Source organism: Zootoca vivipara, chromosome 11 (assembly GCF_963506605.1).
Source record: "Zootoca vivipara chromosome 11, rZooViv1.1, whole genome shotgun sequence".
Classification (NCBI taxonomy): domain Eukaryota; kingdom Metazoa; phylum Chordata; class Lepidosauria; order Squamata; family Lacertidae; genus Zootoca; species Zootoca vivipara.
In genome coordinates, this window is record NC_083286.1 from 34,842,980 (window position 1) to 34,868,868 (window position 25,889).

The window sequence follows — 25,889 nt, forward strand, 5'->3', positions numbered from 1 at the left end:
ACCGGCTGCCCGCAGCTCTCGCTGAAGCAAAGCAAGAGCCGCACGCAGTGGGTACAGAACCTAAGCGGCTCTGTGTCTGCCTGCTTTACAGCTGTAAAGCGGGCGGACCCAGAGCCACTTATCCACTGTGCTCCGGGGAGGGGGCAGCGCGGTTGCCCCTGCTTTCTCCAACACCAGTGAAAGCGGAAGCCTGACAGCATCACTACAGGGCTTCCCCTTTCCCCCTCCCCCTTTTGCCGGTGTCGGCAGGGTGGGGGAGGCAGAAGCCCAGTAGCATCCGCTGCCGCCTCCCAGCCTTTTAGAGGAGGAAAACCAGGGTGGGAAATTTTTCTGGTTTTCCTCCTCTAAAAACGAGGCACGCTCTATGGAGTGAAAAATACGGTATACATTTGTCATTTTAAATTATTCGGAATGAGACACACATATGCACAGCGTTCTACATAATCACTGAAGGTAGACAACAGCAGTAATGCAGTAGCCTGGAAGAGGTAGTTGCTTCTGTTTTACTACTCTGCTCAAATTTTGTAACTAGCAAGTATTTTACAATATACTCCCACTGTGTGCATGCTATAAACTGAAGCCACATGCTTTGACAGTAGGAAACCTACAAAAGTCCACTGCTGCCTTGTCAGAGGCAATTCCTTGTTCCTCCATGTGATACTACTGCAAACCACTCTTCTTAAGCAGAGCAGCTTGCTCCGGGACGCTCATCACTTGGTAGCTTGCCAGTTCTAATGTAAATGTTGCAGAGCCAGATGTCAAAGAGCGCAAAGCTGTTGAATAACCCTACAACAAAAACCAATAGATAATAATTACTTTTATGGCAGCTGATCCATACTAGGTTACATAACTACCACCTTAATTTTTTTAAAAAAAAATCATTCCGCTGGAAGCATTAAGTAGTTTAATTCCTAAAAAAAGTAGCCACTGCTCTGGTTTAACTCCAGTTAAAGCTCTCTGCTAAAGCAAGACTAGGAATGTCTGCCTCTTAGTACGGTTGCCAATCAAACTGGACAGCATGAACTAGCAAGATGGATAACCATCGGTCTACCACAGAATAAGACAACTTTATATGAAAATCTCAGCACCATCAAAAATTATAGTTCCTACTTTTCATGAAAACCAACAGTTAACTTTCACACGTGTAGTGTAGGCATGCCTTGCTTTGTTCAACAGAGCTGCAAAACACCCTGGTAACACAGAACAAAATAAATATGCAACATCCGTTTTGAGCACCTTATGCACATACCATCATTTCAGCCAATGGAACACATGCAATTACAACTTGGTTGTCTTGGCGACCCTGAATTTCCTGAATGCTGCCTCTTCTCTGTGCAAGGTCACCCAGTACGGCACCAAGGTGATCTCTGCCCACTGTTATTTCCAGGTTCATGAGAGGCTCTAGCACTTGTTTATCAGCTTTCCTCAGAGCCTAACAAGCAGAATAAGAACATTCTTAAAGGCAAGTGCTTATTCATTACAGTCATCCATATACATGACACTAACATATCACAATATTAATTTGTAATCGCACCTTTGCTGGTTGTGCATGAGAATATCAACAGAAGTAAAGCAAATAAATAACGAAATTGAATATACAATAGGCCTGGAACTTACACGCAATTTACTTATGCCATCGCAGCCTTGTGCTTGTCATCAAAAAACAGAAGGGAGAAACCATTGGAAGGGGCTGTGTGAGATCTCACGAGAGCCTCCAGAAGCTGCTAAGCAAGGCTTTAAAAACTCTTCTGTGGCAGGCAAGGCCTTGCTCAGCAGGCTCTGGGAAGGATGCAATAATCAAGGAGGCGCAAGGCCTGCTCCAGACAGGTAGGGGTGCTTGAGCAGTCGTTTCCAAGGGGTCTTCCTGACTTTACATGATTTTGCCTTTTCACATGGACCCCTGGAATGTAGCCCCCGTGTAAACTCTGGGCCTCCTGTGCATTTGAAAATGGGCATATTACGGTCCTGAAGATGCCACAAACAGACTATACCAGTGGTTCCCAATTAGCTAAGTACTGCAGACCCGTTTTTCAAAAGCCAAGCCATGGACCCCCTACTTTGGAAAGTTTTGATATCTCTATGCATGGGCGTACCCAGGATCAAAGCTAGGGGATGGGCAAGGGGAGGGGCAAAGACACGGAAGGGGAGGGGCCACAAAGTGGGCGGGGAAAGTGCAGTCAGAGGCGCCGGGCTGATGGGCAGAGGCGGAGCACAGCCCGACAGAGCGCACCGTGGCGCGACCTCCCTCCAGCTGGGAGATTGAGAGAGAGATTGAGAGAGAGAGAGAAAGAGAGATCTGGAACCGCGCAGACGGCCCTCTCTCCTTGCGACCCTGTTCTCAGCAACTGCCGACCCCTGCACGGTTTTGCATGCGGGCAGATGACGGAGCCAAGCTCCTCCCGCTGCCTTGCGATGGCCCAATCGAAAAGACCCTGGCCAAAGGTGGGCGCCTTTGTCACAGAGAGGAAAGCTGGGGAGGCGCCGGCAATAGTGCAGCCGCCGCTGCGCCAGGAAAGGGGGCAGCAAGGCAGGAGTTCGCCAGGGCAGGAAGGCCCCCCTGCCGCGCTCCCTGGTTCCCCGCCATGCATGGCTTTGCCTGAGGGCATGACGGGGAGCTGGAGGGAGAGCGTGGCGCGACGGGCGGGAACGGCGAACTCGCGCTCCGCCGGGCTGTGCTCCGCCTCTGCCCACCAGCCCTGCTTCTAGGGAGGGGCAGCCTGCGGCCCCCACTTGCCCCGCGGTGGGTACGCCCTTGTGGGGGGGGGCAGCTGGCTTCTAGAGTAGGGCAGCTGCCCTAACTTGCCCCGTGGTGGGTACGCCCTTGTCTCTATGGTAGTTTTTGTTATGTGAATGGTGCCACGGTCTGCCTGGGGTCCGCAGACCACCAATTGGGAACTACCGGACAATACCATTAAGGGAGACTCTGCTTATAACCCCTCTGTAATTCTGTTACTTTGAATGAACACTGCTGCAAATGACCTCAGAAAGACAGTTGGACTTCTATACCTTTTGCATGCAACGAGAAACACAAGCAGAAACCATTGTCAGAGATGTATCGGAGTTTACAGTCACTGCATGTACTGTCACTACTACATCTTGAACTGGAAACCCCAGCAGTGGTCCTACAACATGAAAATACAAAGAATGCATTAACACCAAATGAACACTTCTTGGGAAGCTAGGAAAAGGGCATTTCTTAACGTTTGCATAACATTTAGTTGACACTGATAGTAGCCAGGAACACAGAAATCAGCATTTCTCCGAGTTAAACCATTGGCCATCAAGCTCAATACTGTCTACACTGACTTGCAGGGAATCTGCTGTTTTGGTCGTCTTACTAGCCTTGAAAAAGTAAAAGCACCCCAGTCATCACTAATGATAATCTACCTATAATTAGGTGAGGAAAACACTGGCAAACAGCACCCGACACACAAGCTTTGTTCTTTTTCTTTAAAAAAAAGAAACTGAGTAACCAAACAAAATAGGGGAATATATATTTACGTTAATTTACAGTTTCTAATTTTTCTACTAACGCATGGAATGGGAAAATAATAGGTATGAAGAATTCAATATTTAGGCAGGCTGAGCTGACTTGTTACACCACCAAGAGAACAACTCTGATCAGAAACCAGAACTGACTGTCATGATTCAGCCATCAACTAACTGGATTGAGCTACCTCAGGCAACTAAATAAACATACTTAAAATCTCTTTCACAGAATTATCAGGGTTGCAGATCTCAGATTCCAGGCCACGCTGCCATATGTGTTTTGTGTGTTTGTTTAAAAAAAAAACTTAAAGGATTTTCATCTACAAATTTCCGAACACTTATTTTTTGCAGTATTTTCTTCATAACAACTCATAATCAAACCCAGAACAAGGGGGTCGGGACAGGAAAGTGGGGTGCAGATGGAGAGGAAGATTCTGATCATTATGTTGGATCCATTTCACGAAATGTTCTCGGCTTGGGCTAGGCACTCAGAAAACAATTCTAATAAATTCAAAATAAGGACTGAAGTGGCTCTTTTAACCTTGAAGGTACGATGTATGGATTCCATTTGCTATAGCTTCTCGAAGGTCTGGCTGGAGTGAGTCACAGACGTTCTCCGCATACTCAATGACTGGGGCTGTTGCTGACGTTTCTCCCGCCCATGGTCTCACTCCCAATTCTACAGTCACCTGGTGCCGTTTCTCTCCTACAGTTCTGTCCAGTGTATCTGTGACAAAATAATGAAAATCCCACAGATCACACTGAACTTCTTGGCAACAAAATTTTAAGTCGTTCACTTGCAGGTCCAAGATGGTAGTTGCTTTACCTATAGCCTTAGCAGAGTTTTGGATTGTTTCTCGGTAAGCTATCTGAAGAGGTCCCAGATAAGTCTCGAGTTTATGTTCACGTTTGATTCGGTCATGAATGATCTCAATGTGCAGCTCTCCCATGCCACAAAGGATAGTCTGGCAAAAAATGTGAAAGTATTCTTAACAGTTTCATCAAAGTCATGGAGTACAGAGGTGAGCTACTTTCTCTTTTTTTCAAAAAGGGTAATTCAGATGATATTTTAAAAAACCTAGATCAAGGGGAACAGCAACACAGCAGGAAACAGATTGTATTTTTCAGTGACTTCGGCCTATGTTGGTTCATTTAACTCAACTGAGAATAGTGGGAAAACTGCAAAATAGATTAGCTTAAACTATATTGTTAACAGATCTCAAAAGTATATAAAAAGTATATGGCAAACCCAAAAATTCAATTTGCAAGCCATAAATGAACTATGGGTTGGAGAATTAAAGGCATGGAGAATTAGCAGCATGTGAAAAAGTGACATAAAGGGGATATACGAGTTTATAAAATTTTCTGGATTTAGAAACAGAATAAATAAGGACAGCTTCATAATCTAAAACAGAATGCAGGTCATTATTAAAGTTACCAGTTTGAGATACATGTTTTTTATGCCACAAAACAAGGCAAAAGAACCCTCAGAATATCCTTTACACTGGTAGCATTCATGTGGCTTCGTTTATATTTTTCTCAATATTTAAAGAAATATTATCACACGTTATAAACTTATGGCCTCTTTACATATCAAAACAACTTCCCAATGAAGTAAGCCAGTGCTGAGTCAAGCTGTGTGCAGTTTACAGGTAAAAGGTCACAGCTTTTAATGCAGCTATAAAAAATAAAGTTGTAAAATTTGTATCACTAATACTTGCTTGTTAAATCTCTGTTTTTCTATCACATCTTAGTAATAGATGTTTCTAAGGTCATGTTACAAACCCAAATTGGTTTTAAACCAGTTTAATCACAATGGCTTCCACAGAAGCAGCAGTACTGCATATTTATGAGAGGGGAAAATACTGTTACAGAAAACAAATTCCCAACGTTTCTCATTGGAAAGCCATGGCATTTAGGATATATCTACATTACAGACCTGAATTGGCCTAAGCACAATAGTTGTTGCACCCACAGACATTAAAAACACAGTCAAGGAAGCATCGACATTATAATATTGGGAGAAGTTTAGTAATTGGCACTAAAGGCCTTACCTGCCCGGTGTCTGAATCTATCTTGACTTTCAAACTTGGATCCTCACGTTGCAAGCAAGCCAAGGCATTATCTAGATCTAAAATAAAAGTATTGGCTATATATTAAGTATGAAGAGCACAATTGGGGTTTAAGTAGAGACTGCTGAGGATTTAAATAATCTGTGGAAATTAAAGGTAGGAGAGGGAAGAGGCAGCTGTATTGCTGTGTCCCTGCTCCCCTTCCATCAAAGAAAGGTTGGCATAAATAGCAATATACAGGAATAGCAAAGCCTTCCAAATACAGCTAAAGTATCTTTAGCTGTAATCAACCTATTAATGTTTTTGTACTGCTATACTAAAAGATTCTAGCTTCCAACAAAAGATAGATCAAAACTCCACCGATGTGATGAAAGGAAAATAATTCAAATGCTTATGGTCCCAATGATAATTTCTCTCTTTCACCTCCCCCTTGAACACTATGTTGCATCATAAGCTGCTTTGGAAACCCCTGAATTCATTTCAAGAAATCTTTTGTCACACAGGGAGCTGCCAATCATATCCATGCTTAGGAGTACAGAAATTGTTCCTAGAGCAGAGCTTTCCAAACTGTGTGTTGCGACACATTATTGTACCGGTTGCAGTGTGTGTTGCATGAACACTCCCAGGGCTTGAAAGGGGTTCATTTAACCTCCAGTTTGCTAATAAAACTGTGTCGCAAAATGATGCATGTCTAAAATGTGTGTCACCAGCATGAAAAGTTAGGAAAGCTCCGTCCTAGACTCTGAATTAGGCAATACAGAACTAAGCCGTTCAAGATACAAGGTACAACTGTACTTTAAACAACTTTTTATAAACCGGCAAATCATATTCATCCCCTCCCCCATCCTGGATCTAAATGAGAACACTGGGCCTTTTTAATATGTCTTCTTAAACACATTGTGCATATTGAGAAACCACAGAACGTTCTATTTATTCAGGACTATGTATGAATTAAGCACTTTCAGTAATTGCATCATACCTGGTTGCCTGGCCATGGAAGGCGGCTCTATGGTACAAAAGAAGACTGGCTCTGGAATCTCAATGCCGGCCAAGATAAGATTCTCTACTTCGGTGCTTTGACCGTGCTTTGACCCCACATTTCTTCCAGCTTGTTGAGCGGCAGCCATCGCTGAAGCCTTTGACGAAACAATAGTGTCGCCAGTGGCACTCTGGTGGATGCCAAAAAGCACATGGCATGTCGTTTGTCAACATTAATTGATTTTCATCATTAAAAAGCACAGAAAATTAGCCAATTGCCGAAGGCAGTCTTTTCCCAGGCAAAAGACAAGCCAATTTGGGATGGCAGCAATTAGAGCAACTTTTTGGTTTTGCTTCAACTCACCACCTCTAATTGTTTTTCTTTGCCAGTAGAGAGAACCATATTGAAAAAACTGGGACAAAAGCTTCTTTGATGACACATTGTTCCTTACTACAACTACAAAGTGAACACTTTGCTAGTCAGCTTATAGCTGTAGAGAGATTCCCTAACAGAACTAACAAAAAACTTATGTCATTAAAAAATAAAGAAGTTACTAGAGAATTGGTTTCACTTTTCCCCAGTGATATTGGCAATCAGCATAATGGTAGTAATTCTCCACATTAATGTTGATGCAATTTTTCAAAAATGTTTGGGATTCATATTTCTTCACCTGTTTCAATCCAACTGTGAGGGCAATATTGCCAGCCGTTAGCGAAGAGATTTCTATTTGCTGATCAGCGAAAGGCAGAAGCAGGCGACTCATTCTCTCCCTGCAAGGGATAGCTCAGATTAAATGCTACTCCTATTGAGGAATCCGAACAGTTACACTCACAATCCTTTGCTCACCCTTTTTTACTTACGTGCAGCTTTTGGTAATATTATAGACAGCTGACTGAGGCTTCATTGTGCCAGAGTAAATACGGAAGAAAACCAATGGCCCACGTTGTTTGTCATGAATAACTTTAAATGCTAGAGCGCACAGGTCACCTTTATACCACTGCCTGCAAAAAGGAGTGGAGGAAAAATATAACATTAATCGATATTTTGAATGATAAAAAATAGGGTATTTTCTCTAGCTAAACCACAAAGCCTAGGGCTTGCCAATCAGAAGGTCGGCGGTTTGAACCCCCACGACGGGGTGAGCTCCCGTTGCTCGGTCCCTGCTCCTGCCAACCTAGCAGTTTGAAAGCACGTCCAAGTGCAAGTAGATAAAAAGGTACCACTCCGGCGGGAAGGTAAACAGCATTTCCGTGCGCTGCTCTGGTTCACCAGAAGTGGCTTAGTCATGCTGGCCACATGACCCAGAAGCTGTACGCCAGCTCCCTCGGCCAATAAAGCGAGATGAGCGCCGCAACCCCAGAGTCGTCCGCGACTGGACCTAATGGCCAGAGGTCCCTTTACCTTTACCTGTATGAATAATCTGTTTATTGGTACTAGTTTAGCTGAGCTAAAATAAAACTGCTTAATAGAAAAATGAGGGGCATCATGTACCCTCCATGCTTTTAGGAATCTGCACAGGAATTACTAAGTCTTGGGCTATGAATGCACATTGCAGCACACCAGCTGTGCATGCTTCTTAGATCCTAGAGCCTCTCTCTCCTCCCCAAGAACCCAGCCTATTTTTAATCTCCCATAAGATGTTAATAAATGGTTTCTTTTTCATGGCTTTTCTAACAAATGCTTAAACTTATTAAAACGCATCATCTTCTTACTCACACGAAGTCATAGCTGCGTTCATCCGGTGCAGGCAAATACTTGGTGACACCATCCAATAATGGCTGAACACCTTTGTTTTTCAGTGCACTTCCACAGAATACAGGTACAGCTTTCTGTGCTAGGGTTACTCTTCGTACAGCAGAATGCAACTGCAGAGGCACAAAGATTCATAATTTTAACAATGATCTACTTAAGAGTCAAAGGAAGAGTATATATCTCAAGCATTAACTGAGTTGTACCTTTGGATGGTATTTTGTTTTGGTCATAAGGTGTTTATCATATACGTTATTCCAGGTCCTAATGAAAAATACTTAAGTTATGGGCTTCTGCTTGATATGCATTATGTGATATTTATCAAAGACCTCAGAAAATTTCTTTTAGGGCATATTCTTTTCTGAAGCCACCCTAAAAAACAAAGCAACTGATGAGTGCTATGGAACAGGCTTTCTGGCCATATTCTTCAGTCTTCACCTTGCAAGCATTGCAAACACCTTCCTGAATATAACCTTGACCCTCAGGGTTTATAATATTGCTGCCCACAAAAAAAACACAACCCTATCCTTTCTATGACTTTTTAGCTACCATTTAGTGTTATGGCTTATGGCTCTTGTTTCAACCTAAGGATTGTTTCCCATTATAAACAGAACGTATTAGTAGGGTATCATTTTAAAACATTTTACGATCAGGTCTTCCCATAAAACCATGCAGTTTCTAGAAAGAATTGCCTTCCTTATAAAAAAAAGAGAAAATGCTTTAATACCAGTAATGCAGCTTAACATTATGCACCCCAGTGCTGCCGCTTTTAAGCATTCGGGCTAGGAGAGTGCTACACAAGGTATGCCCAAAGACTTAAAAACTACCGTATATGCAGGCGTATAAGGCGACTGGGCGTATAAGATGACCCCCTAATTTTCAAGTTAAAATATAGAGTTTGGGATATACTCGCCATATAAGACCACCCCTCTTCTAGCCCTTTTTTAGCGGGGCAGGGAGGGGAGACTGTCTTCTCCAGCACTCAAGTCTGCAGCAGGGGAAATGGTGGGGTGTTGTTGTTGTTTTTAGTTATTGAGAGGGGAAAAGAAGCCATAGAGAGGAGAGAGGAGATCCCTTCGCTATGCGCTGACAAAGAGAGAAATACACAAAACTGTATCTCTGCGCTGATCCGGGTCGCGAAGCCATGAGGGAGCTGTTTGCCCCGGCGGGGAGCAGCCCTCTCCCAAGCGCGCTTCTTCGCGTTCATACAGTCACTGCATACAGCGGGGATGCGGCCGCGGCCGTTTTTGAGCTCCCCCCACCGTATGCGGCGACCGCAGATTCTTGTACCCAGCATATAAGACGGCCCCCCAACCTTTGAAAATATTTTCCTGGGTTCAAAAGCCGTCTTATACGCCGGAATATACGGTATTTTTATTTGTACAGTGGACCCTACCCACATCCACTGTGTCCCAAGCTGCTTGTGAAACTTTTCTCACCTTCAAAAGTCATGGGACTGTATGGATGGGGTGCAGGCAACTGTTTGCAGCCTGCCAGTTCAAAGTTCACCTGGACTCAATGAACTAGTTGTGTGGCTCTGCATGTTGACTTGTATCAATATTTTGTCTGGACTAAAATACTGACATGGAGCAGAAGATCAACTCCAGTCAACTGCAGGGGGGCAGTACCCTTTTATTAACTATTTCTAAATATACTGTCAATACGTGTCATACACCTACTGATTTACAACAGCTTTACTCTCGTCTTCCTTCCTTCCCTGCCTGCTGCCATCTCATCACTCCCTTTACCAAATCACATTCCTGCAGGTTTGCCACAGTATCCTAGCATTCTCTACCAAGCGTTAATAATTTGGTTGCATCACACATGCAGGAAAAAGGCACCCTACCCTGTTATGTACAAATACAACAAAACTGTAATAATATGCAGTTCATATAATAAACAACCCCCCAGAGCCATGTACCTTATCAGCTGGCAATTCATCAAAATTCTCACTGAAATCCCCAAGGACCAGCTCAGCAAATTCATCATCCAGGTCTGCAACCTTATGAAGAGAAAAAATATATACACTACTTCCATTACACAGTATTCAAGTTAGTCCCCCAAATGTCTGTTTGACTATCTGCAAACCACCAATTGTAAAAGAATATATAGAATCTAAAAATACAGAATTTTAGAGTATTCAGCAAAGTGAAAATATAAACTTTCCTAATTATGCTTTGATATTTTTAGCCTCTTTATCTCCAACCCAACAAGGGTTGGGCAAAGCGGGGAAGAAACTCTCTTGGGCAGTTCAGGTTTTCCTTGGAGAATGACAAAGCTTCAGATACCACAACATCACTTAATACTAACTAAACAGGGAACATTTTTTTATATTGAACCAAAATTCAAAAATGGGTAGGAGTGTACAAATCTGCAAAAATTAAAATGCAGAATGTGTAAATGGAAATATAGAACTCTTATCTCTCCCGGTAGTCAAATGTACAAAATATGATAATTAAAGTATCTAGTGTATCATTATTTAAAACATCCCAATATACAATTTTATCAGAATCTCAATTTGTATGGCCAACAGTATCAGTCACTTGAGTTTTGGTTTTCAGATATATTTGCATAAATCAAAGGTTTCAACTGTTTCATATCATATTTACTTTAGAACTTTACTTGTTCTATTAAGGCATTTCTTGCATCCCTGGCATCCCTCAGCAAGTCAGGATCATCAGTTTCTTCCAAGGGTTTCTGTTCAAAATTCTTTCCATCATCCAACTCAGTTGCGGCTTTTGCTTTCCAAATAATTTGGTTCACGGTCACGACGTCAACTATTCCCCTAAAGTTCTTTCCTTCTCCAATTGGCAACTGGACGCAGTGGGAAGGAGAGAACAATATAAATAAATAAACGCAATTAGACAGTAAAAAATAGTAGTATGAAGGAAACACAAAAGTTAAAATGCATCATGATTTGTAACTAATGCTAATTGTTTAAAAGTAAAAGTTTGTTTTACATTACCTGTAAAAGCAGAGGCTTAGCCTTCAACTTCTGCCTGATACTCTCAACTGCATAGGTGAAACTAAAGACAAATTATTACTCTTAGAGAGAAAACTATGTCCTTATCTTTATCCAATATGTCACTCCTCCCTACCAAAAACCCCCACCTGAGACATAGATAGGGAACTAAATAAAACAAAGTGTTTTAGCTAAAAACATGCCAAAAAACTAAACATCTGAGAAAGGATCCAAATGTGGAAATCTCAAGTTCAATAGCAACCCTCCCAACTCATTGAACAGTCTGGGGTTTTTTTTAGCCACACACAAAAGAATCCATCTTTAAATAATATGCACTTGTGAGCCTAATGGTTCATTAAGTTAGAGTGCAAGAAACCACATGCTGATAACCAAACCCCTGGGCTCATACCAGCAGCAAGGCCCATCAAACCCAACACATCCACCACAACATGTAGCTGTACTAACAAAGAAGTAGAAACTAGGCCTGAGCATCAGCAGCCACAGCTACTGGTTGAGCATCAGCTTGCTATACTGGCTAATAGTAGCAAGCTGCTGCCCAACCCCCGTTTAGTAATAGAGGCGATAACCTGGAGTCAGCAGGTAAAGTCATGGTGCAGAAATTGTGCCCATGTACACAGTCACATGTACCACTCTGGCACGAGAGGCTGCTAGACACACAGGAAAACCAAGGCAATAAATGAATAGACTAACACTTTCACCATAAGGGGTCCTGTTTGCAAGGCAGGGTGCCATAAACATTTGAGACACTGCATCTCAAGCAGCTCAATCTTTTAAAGAAATTTCTAGGTTGCCTGTTAAGGTCAAACTTTCACAAACCAGCTTCTAATGTATAAAACACAATACCAAAACCGAATCTGACAACAATAAGACCAAATGCAATTAACAACCAGCATAAGCACCTTATTAAATAGTTAATTTCCTGGCAATACAAAGCCTATTTAAAAACAGCTACGCCCATCCCAGTCCAAGAGAAAGCAACTCAAAACAAACTGGGCCTTAGAGCCTTTCTGAAGACCTGAATTGATGGGACCATATGTACGTTAGTTGGGATTTTCCACAAACATGATAGGACTAGGGTGTCAGTTAAGCAGATTAAGTACATATTTTGCAATCATTTAACTTCCTTATCTGAATATTTTAAAACTGTATTGCAAATATCCAGACTTTTTTTTTAACTCACACCATTCTTTTTTCAAGCCTGCCTTTTCATACATACCTATATCTAAGTTATTTGTAGAATCAAAGGTGAATCAAACAAATATTGTAAAGTTACCCTGCCTGGTGACCAGGAAGCATCCCAAGCAACCAGGCAAGTGACCATTTGTGTAAATTTCACATAAAAGGAATTAAAGCAACCGCTGCACAGCTAACGCTCATGTGTTAAGTCACACGAATCTTGAATAATCAGAAACCACCCTAAAATATAATACAATCTATCAGCCTTTCCTTGCTTCACCGACCTGGAAAGAAAGAGACATCTTAGTACCTTGCTCCATTTTTGTCCATCTTGTTTAAGAAGCAAATCCGTGGTATGTGGTGCTTGTCTGCTTGTCTCCACACTGTCAAAGACTGAGCCTAAGGCAAAGATGGAAAAGTGTCAATCCTTTCATCGAAATGAGTGCCTGCTGTCACCTACAATTGTGTAAACACTTATTTAACACTTGCAATGTATGAGGCATCAAAATGGGCATGGCTCCTACTCAGAAAGTTTGTAGTAAGGCAGATGAGATAAGATGTGCATAAGTCAAGAGTGTGAGTGACAAATGAGATGGATAAGGAATGGAGGGGGGGGAGAGAGTTAGAAGCTGACAGGCACCTTCAAAGAACTGGAGTCTTAAAAAAAAAAAAACCCGTAGTCAATCTGCAATATATGTCACTGAAATCAGTGTGTCATTAAAATCTCTGGGTATGGTACTTGTTGGGCAAACAACAAGGGGTATGCCCACCTTGCATACTTCAAGAAGCATCTCACTGGCTGCTACTGGAGAAAGAATGCTAGTCCAACACAACATTTCTTATGCTATCATGCAGATGATGCCATTTTGGATCCTCAGATTAGATCCTCAGGATAAACGTTCATAGCTGTTCATTTTGCAGAAATGGGGGCAGCTTTGACAGATCACTGACCACCCCAAAAAGCTCTCGTCTTACCTTTTCCTCCAACTGATGATGTATAGCAGACATACGCTCTCCTTATACTGTAATGTGAGGTAAGCATTTGCTGGTGGAAGTGAGCATCTAGGCCAGGCATCCCCAAACGCCAGATGTTTTGGACTACAATTCCCATCTTCCCCGGCCACTGGTCCTGCTAGCTAGGGATCATGGGAGTTGTAGGCCAAAACATCTGGAGGGCCGCAGTTTGGGGACGCCTGATCTAGGCCTTAAGTTCTCATCAGTTAAAATCATGGCTATGGAAACAGGACTAAAGTGAGGTAAGGTCACAGCATGCTGTGGTCATTCTTACTTCCACACCAGCCGAGGCATCAAATACAGCCACTGCTCCATCCAGCACTCTCAGGGAACGTTCCACCTCCACTGTAAAGTCCACATGACCTAACATACAATTTACACAGAGAAGTAACAGAGGTCCTAAGAATAGTAATGCTTTAACAATATTAGAAAGGCAGCATGTCTTCACCTAATAAGTTTTTACTGGTTTGTCATGAATAGGCACCCAGTCTAAAACAACAATAGACACTCTTGGATTAAACTTATGATCTGCACCCATTCCAGTCCCGAGAAAGGAACAGCAGGTACATGATCCTGTTGATTCTCCAAGGTCTCTCAGCAGCTTTTGACACAAGTGACCACTTAGATCATCTTTGTGAAATGGGAGGACACCGTTGTACAGTGGCTTTGCTCCTACTTACAGGGTCAGTTCCAGAGACACCTCAGCCCTCTGTTAGCTGATCTGCAGAGTGCCAAAGGGGATGATTTTGTCCCAAGTGATATTTAATATTTATATGGAGTTTTTGAGGGTTGCCGTTAGGTGATCTGAGGGAAAGTGCCACCAGCATGCTGAAAATATCAGATCTATTTCTCTGTAACATCTGAATCAGGAGAGGCTATGCGTGCCCTAAACCAGTCTTCGGGTGAAGTCACGGGATGGAAAATAACTAATAAAACTGAGATCCTATGGTGGGTAGTTCCAAGTTCCTAGAATTGAGTTGTGTAACAGTTCTGGGTAGGTTTGCACTTCATCTGAAAGAGCAGAAGTGCAGCTTAGGGGTGATCCTAAATAAATCACTGTCACTAGCCTGGTGAATTCCTGCACAGAGATAGCATAGCCATTATGGTCCATGCACTGGTTGTTGTGGCTAAAGTCTTTGAGGGCACAAATTGGGAAATACTGGTTCATTCTGGAAAGTTCTTTTCTGCTGAGGCAGCTGGAGATATTATGATTTATGTTCTGTTATCTCAAGGTTACGCTGAACCAGACAGATAAATCTGTGAGCTCAGTGGGCTGGTTTTTCATTCTTACTTTTGTTTTCTAACCCTTCTGAAGAGGGTTGGGTTTTTTTGTAACAAAGTTGGAAAACCTTTAGTAAAATTTCTTCTTTTGCTAATGAACTTTGCCTCTGCGTGATTTATCAAGAACCAGACACATTCATTCCAAACAAGCTTCTGCAGCACTGATATCCACCAGGACATGGAGTACCTTGGAATTTAAGGCCAAATTGTGTCACTGGCAACCTCACAATTACACTACTGTAACACACTGTATGTGGAACTACCCTTGTGTCTGGTGCAGAAGCTGCAGCTGATGCAAAATGCAGCTACTAGGGTGCTTAGTGGGTTGAAAAATCTGCACTGGCTGCCTATTAGCTGCCAAGCTAAGTTCAAAGTTTTGTTGCTGACATTTAAAGTTCTAAACAACTTGGCACAATGATATTTAGCAGACTACCTCCCATGGTACAGACCAAACTGATATTTAAGATCCTCTAAGAAAACCCTACATGTCATTCCACATCAAGTGGATTGTTACTTCGTGATAGCACCCACTCTCTGAAAAGAGCCACAGACAGTAATGCTTTTAAATGTCTGTAAAAAATACTTCTGTCTACCCAAGTTTTCCTGGACTCTGATCCTGAAATAGACAAAATTATAAACACAACATGAATCAAATAGATGATCCAAGAACAAGCATATGGCCTTTCTGGATTTAGCCAGTTACATTATGAAACCAACTTGTTTAATGATGCAAGGGTTTTTATGGTAAGGAATTTCTCCAGCAGATAAATAATTTTTGCATTCTTGCATAGCTCCTATTCTTTTTAATTGACATGACACAGGGGAAATCCCCAGGAGAATTACACTCACTATATAAGTACATTAATTGAAAAGTGGAAGTTTTCAAGACTTCATCAAAATTTTCAAAGCTACATGTTTACTTGGTCACAATTGCCTTGGCTTTATCTTGCTCACTTAAAATAACATACCTGGTGTGTCTATCAGATTTATTCTGTAGCCCTTCCAATCAAAAGTTACAGCAGCAGATTGAATGGTAATGCCACGTTCTCGCTCCTGTGCCATGAAATCTGTGACTGTGTCCCCATCATCAACATCTGATTAATAAAAATAATGTAGCTTTTTCAGTTTGGCCACTGTAAAATGATATTAGCTCTTGATTCATTTTATCAGAATGCAATATATCACAGGGGAAATGCTATAAAACAAAATGCCTAAGGCCAAGTTCTCCTATCTAATGTCAAAGACCGGGAAAGGTGGTTAGGATGCCAAGTACGTGGCCTTGTATAAGGGCAGCAGTATTCCTGCACCAACGGAAACAGAGGTCCTGTCCATTGAATGGATAGGTGAACCATGCAAGGTGCTGGACAAACATCAGGTGGGAGAGGTAGAATGCATTGCAAGAAAGTCATGGCAGGGGCAATGTAAGTAAATAGCTCATCCTTAATGCCACGGTCAAAACCTCACTTTGTATGTGTGCAAGTCTGCATTTTAAAAATGCAAATGATAACTTAAGTCGAACCTTAGTATCAGTGCAGAGCCCTGTACAACAAGCAGAACAGATCCTCCTACACACACAGGACATAGAACAACAACAAAAAAACACCCTGCAGACATAGTCCCATAACCTCCATGGACATGCCCAGAAACTCTTCCTGTGCCAAACACAGGACAGGGCAGTGAACAGACCTCATAGGGAAAGCACAAAGATATTACTCAGGAACCCTGGAAAGGGACCCCAGAAAGGGAAAAATAAAATGACAACTAGGCAAGTGGAAGGATAGGAGACTGCCCAGTCTGCACCAGCACAAGAAAGGTGACAGCCAACTTAACCTGGGGCAGAAGCTTGAGTGATGCAATACTTTATATGTGTGTTCTCCCTCTATAAGAATGATAACACCAATTTTTTTAAAAACCGTAGCAGATTTTGTTAACTAACCTCCAAGGTTTCTTGTGTACCCAGAATAATACAGCATCCTTTCGGTGGTGGTTGTTTTTCCTGCATCTATGTGAGCCATGATACCAATGTTGCGGATTCTGTTTAAGAAAAGCAAAGAATTCCCATTTAGCACCCAAGTATTTAAGACAATTATAACTTTACAAATACATAAAAAATAACTTTGCTCATCTGTACATGTACAGTCTTTAAACCCTAGGGGCTGCATTCCAGTGGTGAGTAGGATCAGAGGCACAAACAGGCAGAGCAATAGATTTGACTTTTACTTTTGTACCACAGCCATGCAGAAGTCGAGAGGTCTCTACAAACCCATTTCTTCATCTGGGCAAGTAAGAGGCATTATAGTTCAATTACATTCCAGCCAGACAAAACACAAAGAGAGCATGGAGCACGGCTGGATAGGGGCTTGGCCTACAGAGAGTTGCAAGGGGCAAATAGAGACCTGGAGGGCCACATCCAGCTGCTTGGCCTGGTTCGCAGCCCTTTTTTAGTACAATATTTCTTATGGTTTTACTGAATGAATTCTTTTCTGTTGAATTTTAATGTAGCCTACCCTAATACCAATGTGTGAAGGGCAAAAAATAAATAGGAAAATAGAATATATGAAATTTTATTACTTACTTAGAGGCAGGTGGAGTGATAATAGAGCGCAAAGATTTTACTTCACCTATTAAAAGAGAAGTGGCCAGAGCATTTATAATGTTTCCAATGAGTAGAAGTTATGTTTCACAGCACAAGCATCAGTACCAATCAGAATTCCTCCTGCACATGCATCTACTACTGAACATGAGGTTCTCTCTCTCTCTCTCTCTCTCTCTCTCTCTCTCTCTCTCTCACACACACACACACACACACACACACACACACACTTTTTTCTCTGGCTGACATGATTATCAGCACTGTCAATTCTGAAGGGTGTCTCCTCACCCCCAAGAGAAAACCTGGATAACTTTGTAGCCAATACCGAGTTAGACAGATGGTCTGACTTGGTATAAAGCAGTCCCTATGTTCCCATTATCTGCTATAAAAATAATTCCACATACAGAACCTTTACATACAGCAAAAATAATACTGACATGTAACAGTTATGCACAGAAGCATATTTTCATAAGTACATCTCATTCCTTTTTATCACACTATAGTAGATCTGTAAAAAAAAATTAAGCTGGGAGTGGGGGAAGGAATTACCTGCTGTGTAACTGTAACTTCTCTGAAGAGTCAAAGTACCTTTGAAGCATTTTACAGCTATAATTCTTGATTTTCTGCAATACATACACTTCAAAAGGGAAAACCACAATTAGAGAAAGCCAGCACACCTCACCAAAATAATTTTATCTACACAATACATGTTACTGTCAGAAGACTGGTGCTGATTTTCCCAGATAGAACTAGCTAGCTAATTTTAGATATCTTAAGCATGTCACAGATACAGCCTAGGTCAACCAAACATATGTTAACATCCAGCAAAAAAAAACTTGTAAGCTTGTTTAATTACATACTCTCCCTGAAAAAGCAGGTTCATAGATCCACATGGCATTAGAGGCCCAGGTGTCCTCAGTAGCTATAATGGAGTTTTAACAGCTTCAGCTGATAACACAGTTACAGCTGTTTGTGGGCTAGGACAGCCATTACCCATGCACTGGTAACCTCCAGTTTGGATTACTGAATTGTGCTGCATGTGAAGCTGCCCTTGAGGTTGGCCAGAAGCCCATATTATAAGTCTACTATGGAAGGAATTGCACTGGCTGCCAATTAGCAACCAAACTAAGATCAATGTGTTGTTTTTGGTATACAAAACCCTATGTAGTTTGGGGCCAGGATATCTTATGGTGACCTCAGCCCTTATATATGCAATTAACCATTGCCCTCTGCAGTATAGGAACTCCTGTGGATACCATCTCATCAGAAGGTCTGTTCAATACAGAAACTGGGCCTGTTGTGTGGTGGCACCCTTTGTAACTTCCTTCCATTACACATCAGACAGGCACTATTTATGTATTCTCTTTCTGGCACCTACTGAAGACCTTCGTTTTCCAATAAGCTTTTTAAGTGAAATATCTTTATTCAATTTGAAATTGAAATATTGCATATGCTTTTTACAAATGGAATTTTTAATTGCTTTTATTGTTCATGTCACCTTGAGATATTTTCTGGGAGGTGCTTAATAAATAGAAATAAATGCAAAAACAGTTCACATATTATTATCTGTGTAACACTGGCTAAAAACATACTTTCTAGATTTCTTTTTAAAAATCGATTGGAGGGGGGGCTTACTTACCACACTGTGTAAACATACCACTTTGAGGGGACCCAGTAACAATTTCCTTGTATCTCGCAGCATATCTATCTAGTAACGGGTAACGGCGCAGAGTTGAGGCAAGCGCTTAAAAAAGCCTATTGAAATCGATGGCCAGGTTCTCTTCAACACAAACAGGCACCGAATTAAACCGGCTTTTGTTTCTTTCTTTTTGGTAAGTAAACAGTCCAAACATTCCTTTTAAGAAGCGGCTGTTCGGCAGACAACACGCCGCCTCCGTCAGGTTACTATTGCGTGAAATTCTGCCTCACCGCCGTTCATCACTTCGCTCTTGAGAATAAAGCAGAAATGGGCTCATTGCACATTCCTAGAAACTTCCGGTTTGTCTCAGCGTGCCACACGCGCTACTTCCGCCGGATGCTCATTTTTCTAGTCCGCCCTCCTTACTATTTCGTTCCGGAAGGCTTTGGTTTTGTTCTTTTTTTAAAAAAAAAAGTCTTCGGATTTCGTAAATCAGCCGCTGTCCATTTTCCCGGACTCCAAACTGAGCAGAGCAGCGGGTGTCGAGAAGCAGCGCGCGACCAGCACCAGGGGACGCCCGATTCCTGGGTCTCCGTCAGAAGCGGAACGCCAGGAAGCGGAACGGGTTGCGAGCCGGGCCCGCTTCGCGGTAGAACCCTTCTTTTCCTTTCGGGTCCGGCAGCCGGGAAGGAGTGTCGCAGAGAGTCCCGCGCCTAGGCTAGTCCGTTCCGAGGCACCGGGGCGCCATGGTGAGTAGCAGGAGTGGGGGGCTCGGCGGGCTCGGCTCCGAAGGGCTTCTTTGAGGGAGGGCAGGGGCGAGAGACCTCTTCCTTTAGATTTATCAGTCTCTGCCTTACATAAAGACGTGCGACACCGGTATAAAGCTATTTATTTGCTTATTCAACGAAAGCGAGACCAATTCACTGAGGATAAGGCTAGCCATGCTTGCTTATGTTTCGCTCTCCGCTGTTGGAGGACAGCCTGCCTCTGAATACCCGCTTGTGGGGCTCCTTTTAGGCATCTTGTTGGCCTTGCTGAACTAGATGGGCCTTTGGTATGATACAATTGGGTCCTTACGCCATTATTTAACTTTAAAACGCATCAAAATACAAACAGCTTATGCTCATTATTATAACGTAGACAAGGCACATCTCTCATTACGCTATAGCTAAGACTGCAGTTTAAATACCTGCTTCCCTGGAGAAAGAACCAAGAGCAGAGGGTTGACTTAGTTACATTAGTACATTGCTAATTTTAGGATTTTTGTGTGTCAAGTACTTTTGTAGTAGTCATTTGTTTGTTTGGGTTTTCTGTACACCACTTAAGAGATATTTTTTAATATACTAAGCAGCATAGTAGTGGTATAAATAAATATATAATCCTATCGAGCTCAATGGGATGGACAGCCAAGTAAAAATAGGGAGGATTTCTTACACCATCATCAACTGACAAAGTAGTTAAACCGGTTTGATTTTTATCTATTATTGTCTACTACATCAGTTTAAAAAATCTGAAGGGCAGTCTTTGACCCTTGAACCCTGCGTACTTACAGGTATGATAATTTCAGGTCTTAATAAAAACATAATAAGCTAAAATAACATTGCATAGTGGTACAATTACATTGAAATAGTTGGAACTTATTAGCATGAATAAGGGATTTTTCTTACTGAAACGTTTCTGAAGTGAGTAGTAATAGTAAAAACAACTTTAAACTTTCACCAAGTATTTCTTGGTTATATGGTTTTATATATATATATGTGTGTGTGTGTGTGTGTATTTTTATATCTATGGTTTTATATATATATATAATGAAGCTCTTAAAAATGTGTACTGTTGACATTGAAACAACTTCTGAACATTTTATTTCCTTGCACTTTGCAGCCACAAAACGAGTACATAGAGTTACATCGGAAGCGATATGGTTATCGTTTGGATTACCATGAGAGGAAGAGGAAGAAAGAGGGCCGTGAGGCTCATGAACGCTCAAAAAAAGCTAAAAAAATGATTGGACTGAAAGCTAAGCTTTATCATAAACAGCGCCATGCAGAGAAGATACAGATGAAAAAGACGTGAGTGGGCTTCTTTGTTCAGCTAAACTTCTTTGGTATAGTGAGAAATTGTTATAGTTCAGAACTAGCTCCACTGGAAGACAAACTATTGATTACTCTTTGAAACTTACTGTTTGCCTATTACTGGGCTTTTATAAACCTATGCCAAAATGTATGCTTTCTTCTTTTTAAGCACTGTGTAACTATCTCAGACAACCGTTAGTCTTCGGTTGACATTAATTTTGCATAGCTTGTTCTGCTGATTTAGTCATGTTCTCTGTTAGGAAAACATTGTGACTAGTACAAAGCATGTGTTGATGTAACTATTTTCAATTGACTTTGATCCCCACCTGAAATTTTGCTTTTCAATTTTTGAAAAAAATAATTTGTGCACATTCTATTTATCTAGTATTAAGATGCATGAAAAAAGAAATACCAAGCAGAAAAATGATGACAAGACCCCAGAAGGAGCTGTGCCAGCATATCTGCTGGACAGAGAGGGTCAGTCCCGAGCTAAAGTTCTCTCCAACATGATTAAGCAGAAGCGAAAAGAGAAAGCTGTAAGTATTGTAGAAGTTCAGGTTACCACTATTTGCCAAGTTGTAAAAATACTGTTTTTCAAGGTGGTGGCTCCGGTATCTGTTCAGGGTATGAAGTACACACATACTCTTCTCCATTTTTAGTTTTAACCAGGCAAACTCTCGTTTATCCAGTGAGGAATTATTGGACTTGCCAAGACAAATTTATTACTTGTGCTAATATACTGTGTGCAGTGTACTTGCAGTTTAGCAACTCTCTGCTGCGTATCATACTCCAAAAGATTATTTAACTCCTACTCATGAACGTGGGTTATTTTTTTAAAAAAAGGTTGCATGTGGTTGTATCAAGACCTAGTTGGTCTAAGTCAGGCATCCCCAAACTTCAGCCCTCCAGATGTTTTGGACTACAATTCCCATCTTCCCTGACCATTGGTCCTGTTAGCTAGGGATCATGGGAGTTGTAGGCCAAAACATCTGGAGGGCCGCAGTTTGGGGATGCCTGGTCGTAAGTTTCTGGGTAAAATTCAGTGTTGTGGAAACTCGTTCAGTGGGACTTCTCCTCCCCATGGTAGGGTCATGCACACTGCCTAGCCATCCAGAACAGATGAGGGGCGAGGGGCAGTGCATTGCCGAAGGGGAAATGAAGTCCCTTTCTGTTCACATACCGGCAGCATTGGATTCAACCCTCTAAAACCAAATTAAGGTAGCTATGGACTTGCACCTTGTCAGAGATGACCCCCCAAATAAGTTCCAACACACAGCAGCAGTATAATTCCTTTCTCTGCAAACTAGACATTTCATGGAGATCTGGAGTAGGTAGAAGCTAAAGCATTGCACAACATTTAAAAAATCAGCTCCTGTGCAGGTGAGGGTGAAGAGGGTAGCAGCACTCTGTTGCACTGAACTTTGGAGAAGGCAAAAGCACTGTGATACGTGCTGTGCTTCTCCCAGCTCCAAAACCCAGGTCACTCTGAGCAGAGCCTCATGCCATAATAAGCTTTGAAGTACATAGAAGCAATAGATCTCTTCCACCTGTTTCAGAGCCTATGAGAACTTCTGTCCTCCTAGTCCTCTGGAAAGAGCAAAGGACTAAGTGGTAATAACAATCAATGATTGGCTAGTAAATCAAGCAAAAATGTGCATACACCTGCACAACTACCCTGTTTCTCCAAAAATAAGACGTAGCCATAAAATAAGCCGTAGCAGGATTTTTAAGCATTCAAGGAATATAAGCCATACCCCGAAAATAAGACATAGTGATAGGCGCAGCCGCAATGCCGGCCACGGCAGGAGGAGGAGGAAAAAGTAAGACATGCCCTGAAAATAAGCCATAGTGGGGGTTTTTTGAGGAAAAATATAAGACGGTGTCTTATTTTCGGAGAAACACAGTAATAGTATTTTTTTCATGTTATCAGATGGCAGTCAGTTTTTTAAATTTATGGTAGTTGGTCTTGACTAGTTAGACAGCATGTTGTACATTCTAGTTGTTCTCCGTCTTTAGCACTCTTAACCATTTTTTGCTGTTTCATTGCAGGGGAAATGGGAGGTTCCTGTACCCAAGGTTCGTGCTCAGGGAGAAACAGAAGTGCTCAAGGTGATCCGTACAGGAAAGAGAAAGAAGAAGGCTTGGAAGAGAATGGTTACTAAAGTGTGTTTTGTTGGGGATGGCTTTACCCGAAAGCCGCCTAAATACGAACGTTTCATTCGGCCAATGGTAAATGATTTGATTGTTTGATTATTCTTTACATAAGTTGTTGCTTACTTCACAGTTATCATCCTTGAGTGGAGAAAACATTAGCAGTTTCAACAATGTTGTAATAGAAATGTTTTCTTTGAAATGATAGTCTTTTATCTACACTTCAGAACTAGGTAGCCAGTAAAACCTTTTGTTATTTGCAAGCATTGGATAGCACAGTAATTTACAGTAATATACACACTAAAAAGGGACGCGGGTGGCGCTGTGGGTTAAACCACAGAACCTAGGGCTTGCTGATCAGGTGGTCGGTGGTTCGAATCCCCACGACGGGGTGAGCTTCCGTTGCTCAGTCCCTGCTCCTGCCAACCTGGCAGTTCAAAAGCACGAAGTGCAAGTAGATAAATAGGTACCGGTCCAGTGGAAAGGTAAACGGCGTTTCCGTGTGCTGCTCTGGTTTACCAGAAGCGGCTTAGTCATGCTGGCCACATGACCCGGAAGCTGTATGCCGGCTCCCTCGGCCAGTAAAGCGAAATGAGCCAGAGTCATCCACGACTCCAGAGTCCCCAGTGTCATCTGCGACTGGACCTAATGGTCAGGGGTCCCTTTATCTTTACTTACACACTAAAAAGTTAGCATTTAATACCAAACATCCAACAGAGACGCCTCTAATTTTCTGCACTGTTAATTTGATTCTTGAAGCACCATCATGGCTAGTTATGTTTTCATCTCTATTTAGTGTTTACAGCAATCTTTTGTTACCTAACAGGGTTTACGATTCAAGAAGGCCCATGTAACACATCCTGAACTTAAAGCCACTTTTTGTCTACCTATTCTTGGTGTAAAAAAGAATCCCTCTTCTCCTCTGTATACATCTTTGGGGGTAATTACAAAAGGTACTGTCATCGAGGTGAATGTGAGTGAGCTTGGTCTCGTGACACAAGGAGGCAAGGTCGTCTGGGGTAAGTATTGAAATATCAGTTACCAATCTTAATGTTAAACTTAGGTGTAGGGGTTTTTTTTGCATCAGTAGGGAGGGGGGAATTTCCTCTCAATGCAAACACTACCTTCAGATGAGTGATTTTCCTAAGGACTGCAACAGGAGAACAAAATTAAATTCTGCTTTCTTGCCTAACTGCCCGACACTAGCATGAAGGATACAAAATATTTTACCCCCCATTCCCTTATAGATGCCCCTGTACAGTTCTCTCAATAAAGTTAGAATATATTTTTACATGTCTTGTGGTATAGTTAATTTGGCCTGAAACTACATTGTGAATGAACTAGTCTTATTTCTAGTCAAACTAAGACTAGCATCATATTACACTAAACTGCATTGCCCATAGCTAATTGAACAGTTTGTAGGCCCCAACTCTTACATCAAGACCTGACTTAATTGGCCATTCAGTATGAAGCCTTATTATCTTTGAGCTCGGTGGAAAGGTGTACTCACAGGTGGCTATGTCTGCTGGACAACAGCCACAGAATCAGGCTAACTAGATAATGTGTTAGTTCAGTGATAACAGAGCTCTCCCCCTTTAGGATGTGAAAGTTCCCTTTTCTTCCAACTTATTCTTCTCAAAACAGCTTCTTTTCCTAGGTCCTCTGTTTAAATTTATCCTTTTTTTGGGGGGGGGGTTAAGTGCTGCCTCCTTGCCTTTAAGGTTTTGATTTGTGTATTTGATAAACATATCCACATATGTGGAGACGGGATTCCTTTGCATTATTTTGTGAGAGGGTGGTTTAGTGTTGTAGACCGCTAACACTTCTGCACAACTTGACATTGCACCTTTTGCATCTCTCAGATGAGGCGTATTCCCATGAGAGGGAGTGAACAGTGGAAACTTCTCAAATCCACTGTAGACCCAGGACCAAGGTTGACTAGCCAATAGGCCATGCCTCTGTCCTAGCCATGGGTGGAGGGAGAACTCTGCCAGATGCTACCTTCACCTACCATATTACAGTTGGTGTGTGGAAAATAAATGCATGAGCATGTGTCATTTCTATGAACATAAGTGCAGCTTAGTATCACTTTAGTAGGTGCTAATATAGTTCTTTCCCATTTCAGGAAAATATGCACAAGTAACCAACAATCCAGAAAATGATGGGTGCATTAACGCAGTTCTGCTTGTCTAAGTGGCATCTTACAGTCTTGGATACACAGTTACTTTTCCAAGGAGAACCATGACTTTCTCAAAACATTTCCAGATAAAGAACTTGTTGCGTCAAAGCATCAGTATGTGAAGTCAGGAAATGGATTCTAAGAACTGTTTTTCACTGAACCTTACAATCAATAAAAGGAAACCATTGTGGGCCCAAACTAGTTAATCCCAATCATTACAGGTGTTTGGCTTGTTGGAAGTGGCTTATTCTGAATTTAGCAGTTAGATAAATTCTAGACTACTCTTGGTTAAAATAAAGTGAGGGAGGGGTTACATTACTGTCAGTGTTTGTGAATGCATGAAGATGGATTGCAGGCATTGGCCATGTCAGTGCATGTCCCTGTTGTCCTGGCGATATATGTTTGGCATCGTACACATGCAGGGCTCCTTCAGCCAAAGAAAGAATTTTTATTGTCCTAAGATTTACCCTCAACAGAGGAACCGTACACACATCTCCCCTTGATGCTGGTAA

The 25,889-nt window shown here is 41.9% G+C and overlaps 2 protein-coding genes across 2 annotated transcripts; one reads left to right on the plus strand and one right to left on the minus strand.

Moving 5' to 3' along the window:
• Nucleotides 1-179: 179 nt before the first annotated feature.
• GFM2 (GTP dependent ribosome recycling factor mitochondrial 2) lies at nucleotides 180-19,346 on the minus strand. Its single transcript, XM_035099821.2, has 20 exons — nucleotides 18,976-19,346; nucleotides 17,886-17,973; nucleotides 17,319-17,364; nucleotides 16,680-16,777; nucleotides 15,712-15,837; nucleotides 13,737-13,825; nucleotides 12,759-12,847; nucleotides 11,255-11,315; nucleotides 10,912-11,103; nucleotides 10,211-10,291; nucleotides 8,257-8,405; nucleotides 7,401-7,541; nucleotides 7,211-7,310; nucleotides 6,541-6,730; nucleotides 5,544-5,620; nucleotides 4,316-4,454; nucleotides 4,031-4,216; nucleotides 3,007-3,122; nucleotides 1,250-1,432; nucleotides 180-786 (listed from the first exon to the last, which is right to left on the minus strand). The coding sequence occupies exons 1-20, from the start codon at nucleotides 19,036-19,038 to the stop codon at nucleotides 661-663; spliced, it is 2,340 nt and encodes a 779-aa protein (XP_034955712.2). The 5' UTR covers nucleotides 19,039-19,346; the 3' UTR covers nucleotides 180-660.
• Nucleotides 19,347-19,592: 246 nt separating this feature from the next.
• On the plus strand, nucleotides 19,593-25,575 carry NSA2 (NSA2 ribosome biogenesis factor). The gene is made up of 6 exons (XM_035100189.2): nucleotides 19,593-19,724; nucleotides 20,857-21,044; nucleotides 21,433-21,583; nucleotides 23,097-23,276; nucleotides 24,025-24,217; nucleotides 25,324-25,575. The coding sequence occupies exons 1-6, from the start codon at nucleotides 19,722-19,724 to the stop codon at nucleotides 25,389-25,391; spliced, it is 783 nt and encodes a 260-aa protein (XP_034956080.1). The 5' UTR covers nucleotides 19,593-19,721; the 3' UTR covers nucleotides 25,392-25,575.
• The last annotated feature ends 314 nt before the right edge of the window (nucleotides 25,576-25,889 follow it).

Coding starts and splice junctions, on each gene's coding strand:
- GFM2 (XM_035099821.2), bottom strand. CDS start 19,038: ATGCTGCGAGATACAAGGAAATTGTTACTGGGTCCCCTCAAAGTGGTA. Junction 12,848..13,736: donor ATGCCTCGGCTGGTGTGGAA/GTAAGAATGACC, acceptor TCTTTGCCTTAG/GCTCAGTCTTTGACAGTGTG. Junction 7,311..7,400: donor AATATTACCAAAAGCTGCAC/GTAAGTAAAAAA, acceptor TATCCCTTGCAG/GGAGAGAATGAGTCGCCTGC.
- NSA2 (XM_035100189.2), top strand. Junction 21,045..21,432: donor AAGATACAGATGAAAAAGAC/GTGAGTGGGCTT, acceptor CTATTTATCTAG/TATTAAGATGCATGAAAAAA. Junction 21,584..23,096: donor AGAAGCGAAAAGAGAAAGCT/GTAAGTATTGTA, acceptor GTTTCATTGCAG/GGGAAATGGGAGGTTCCTGT.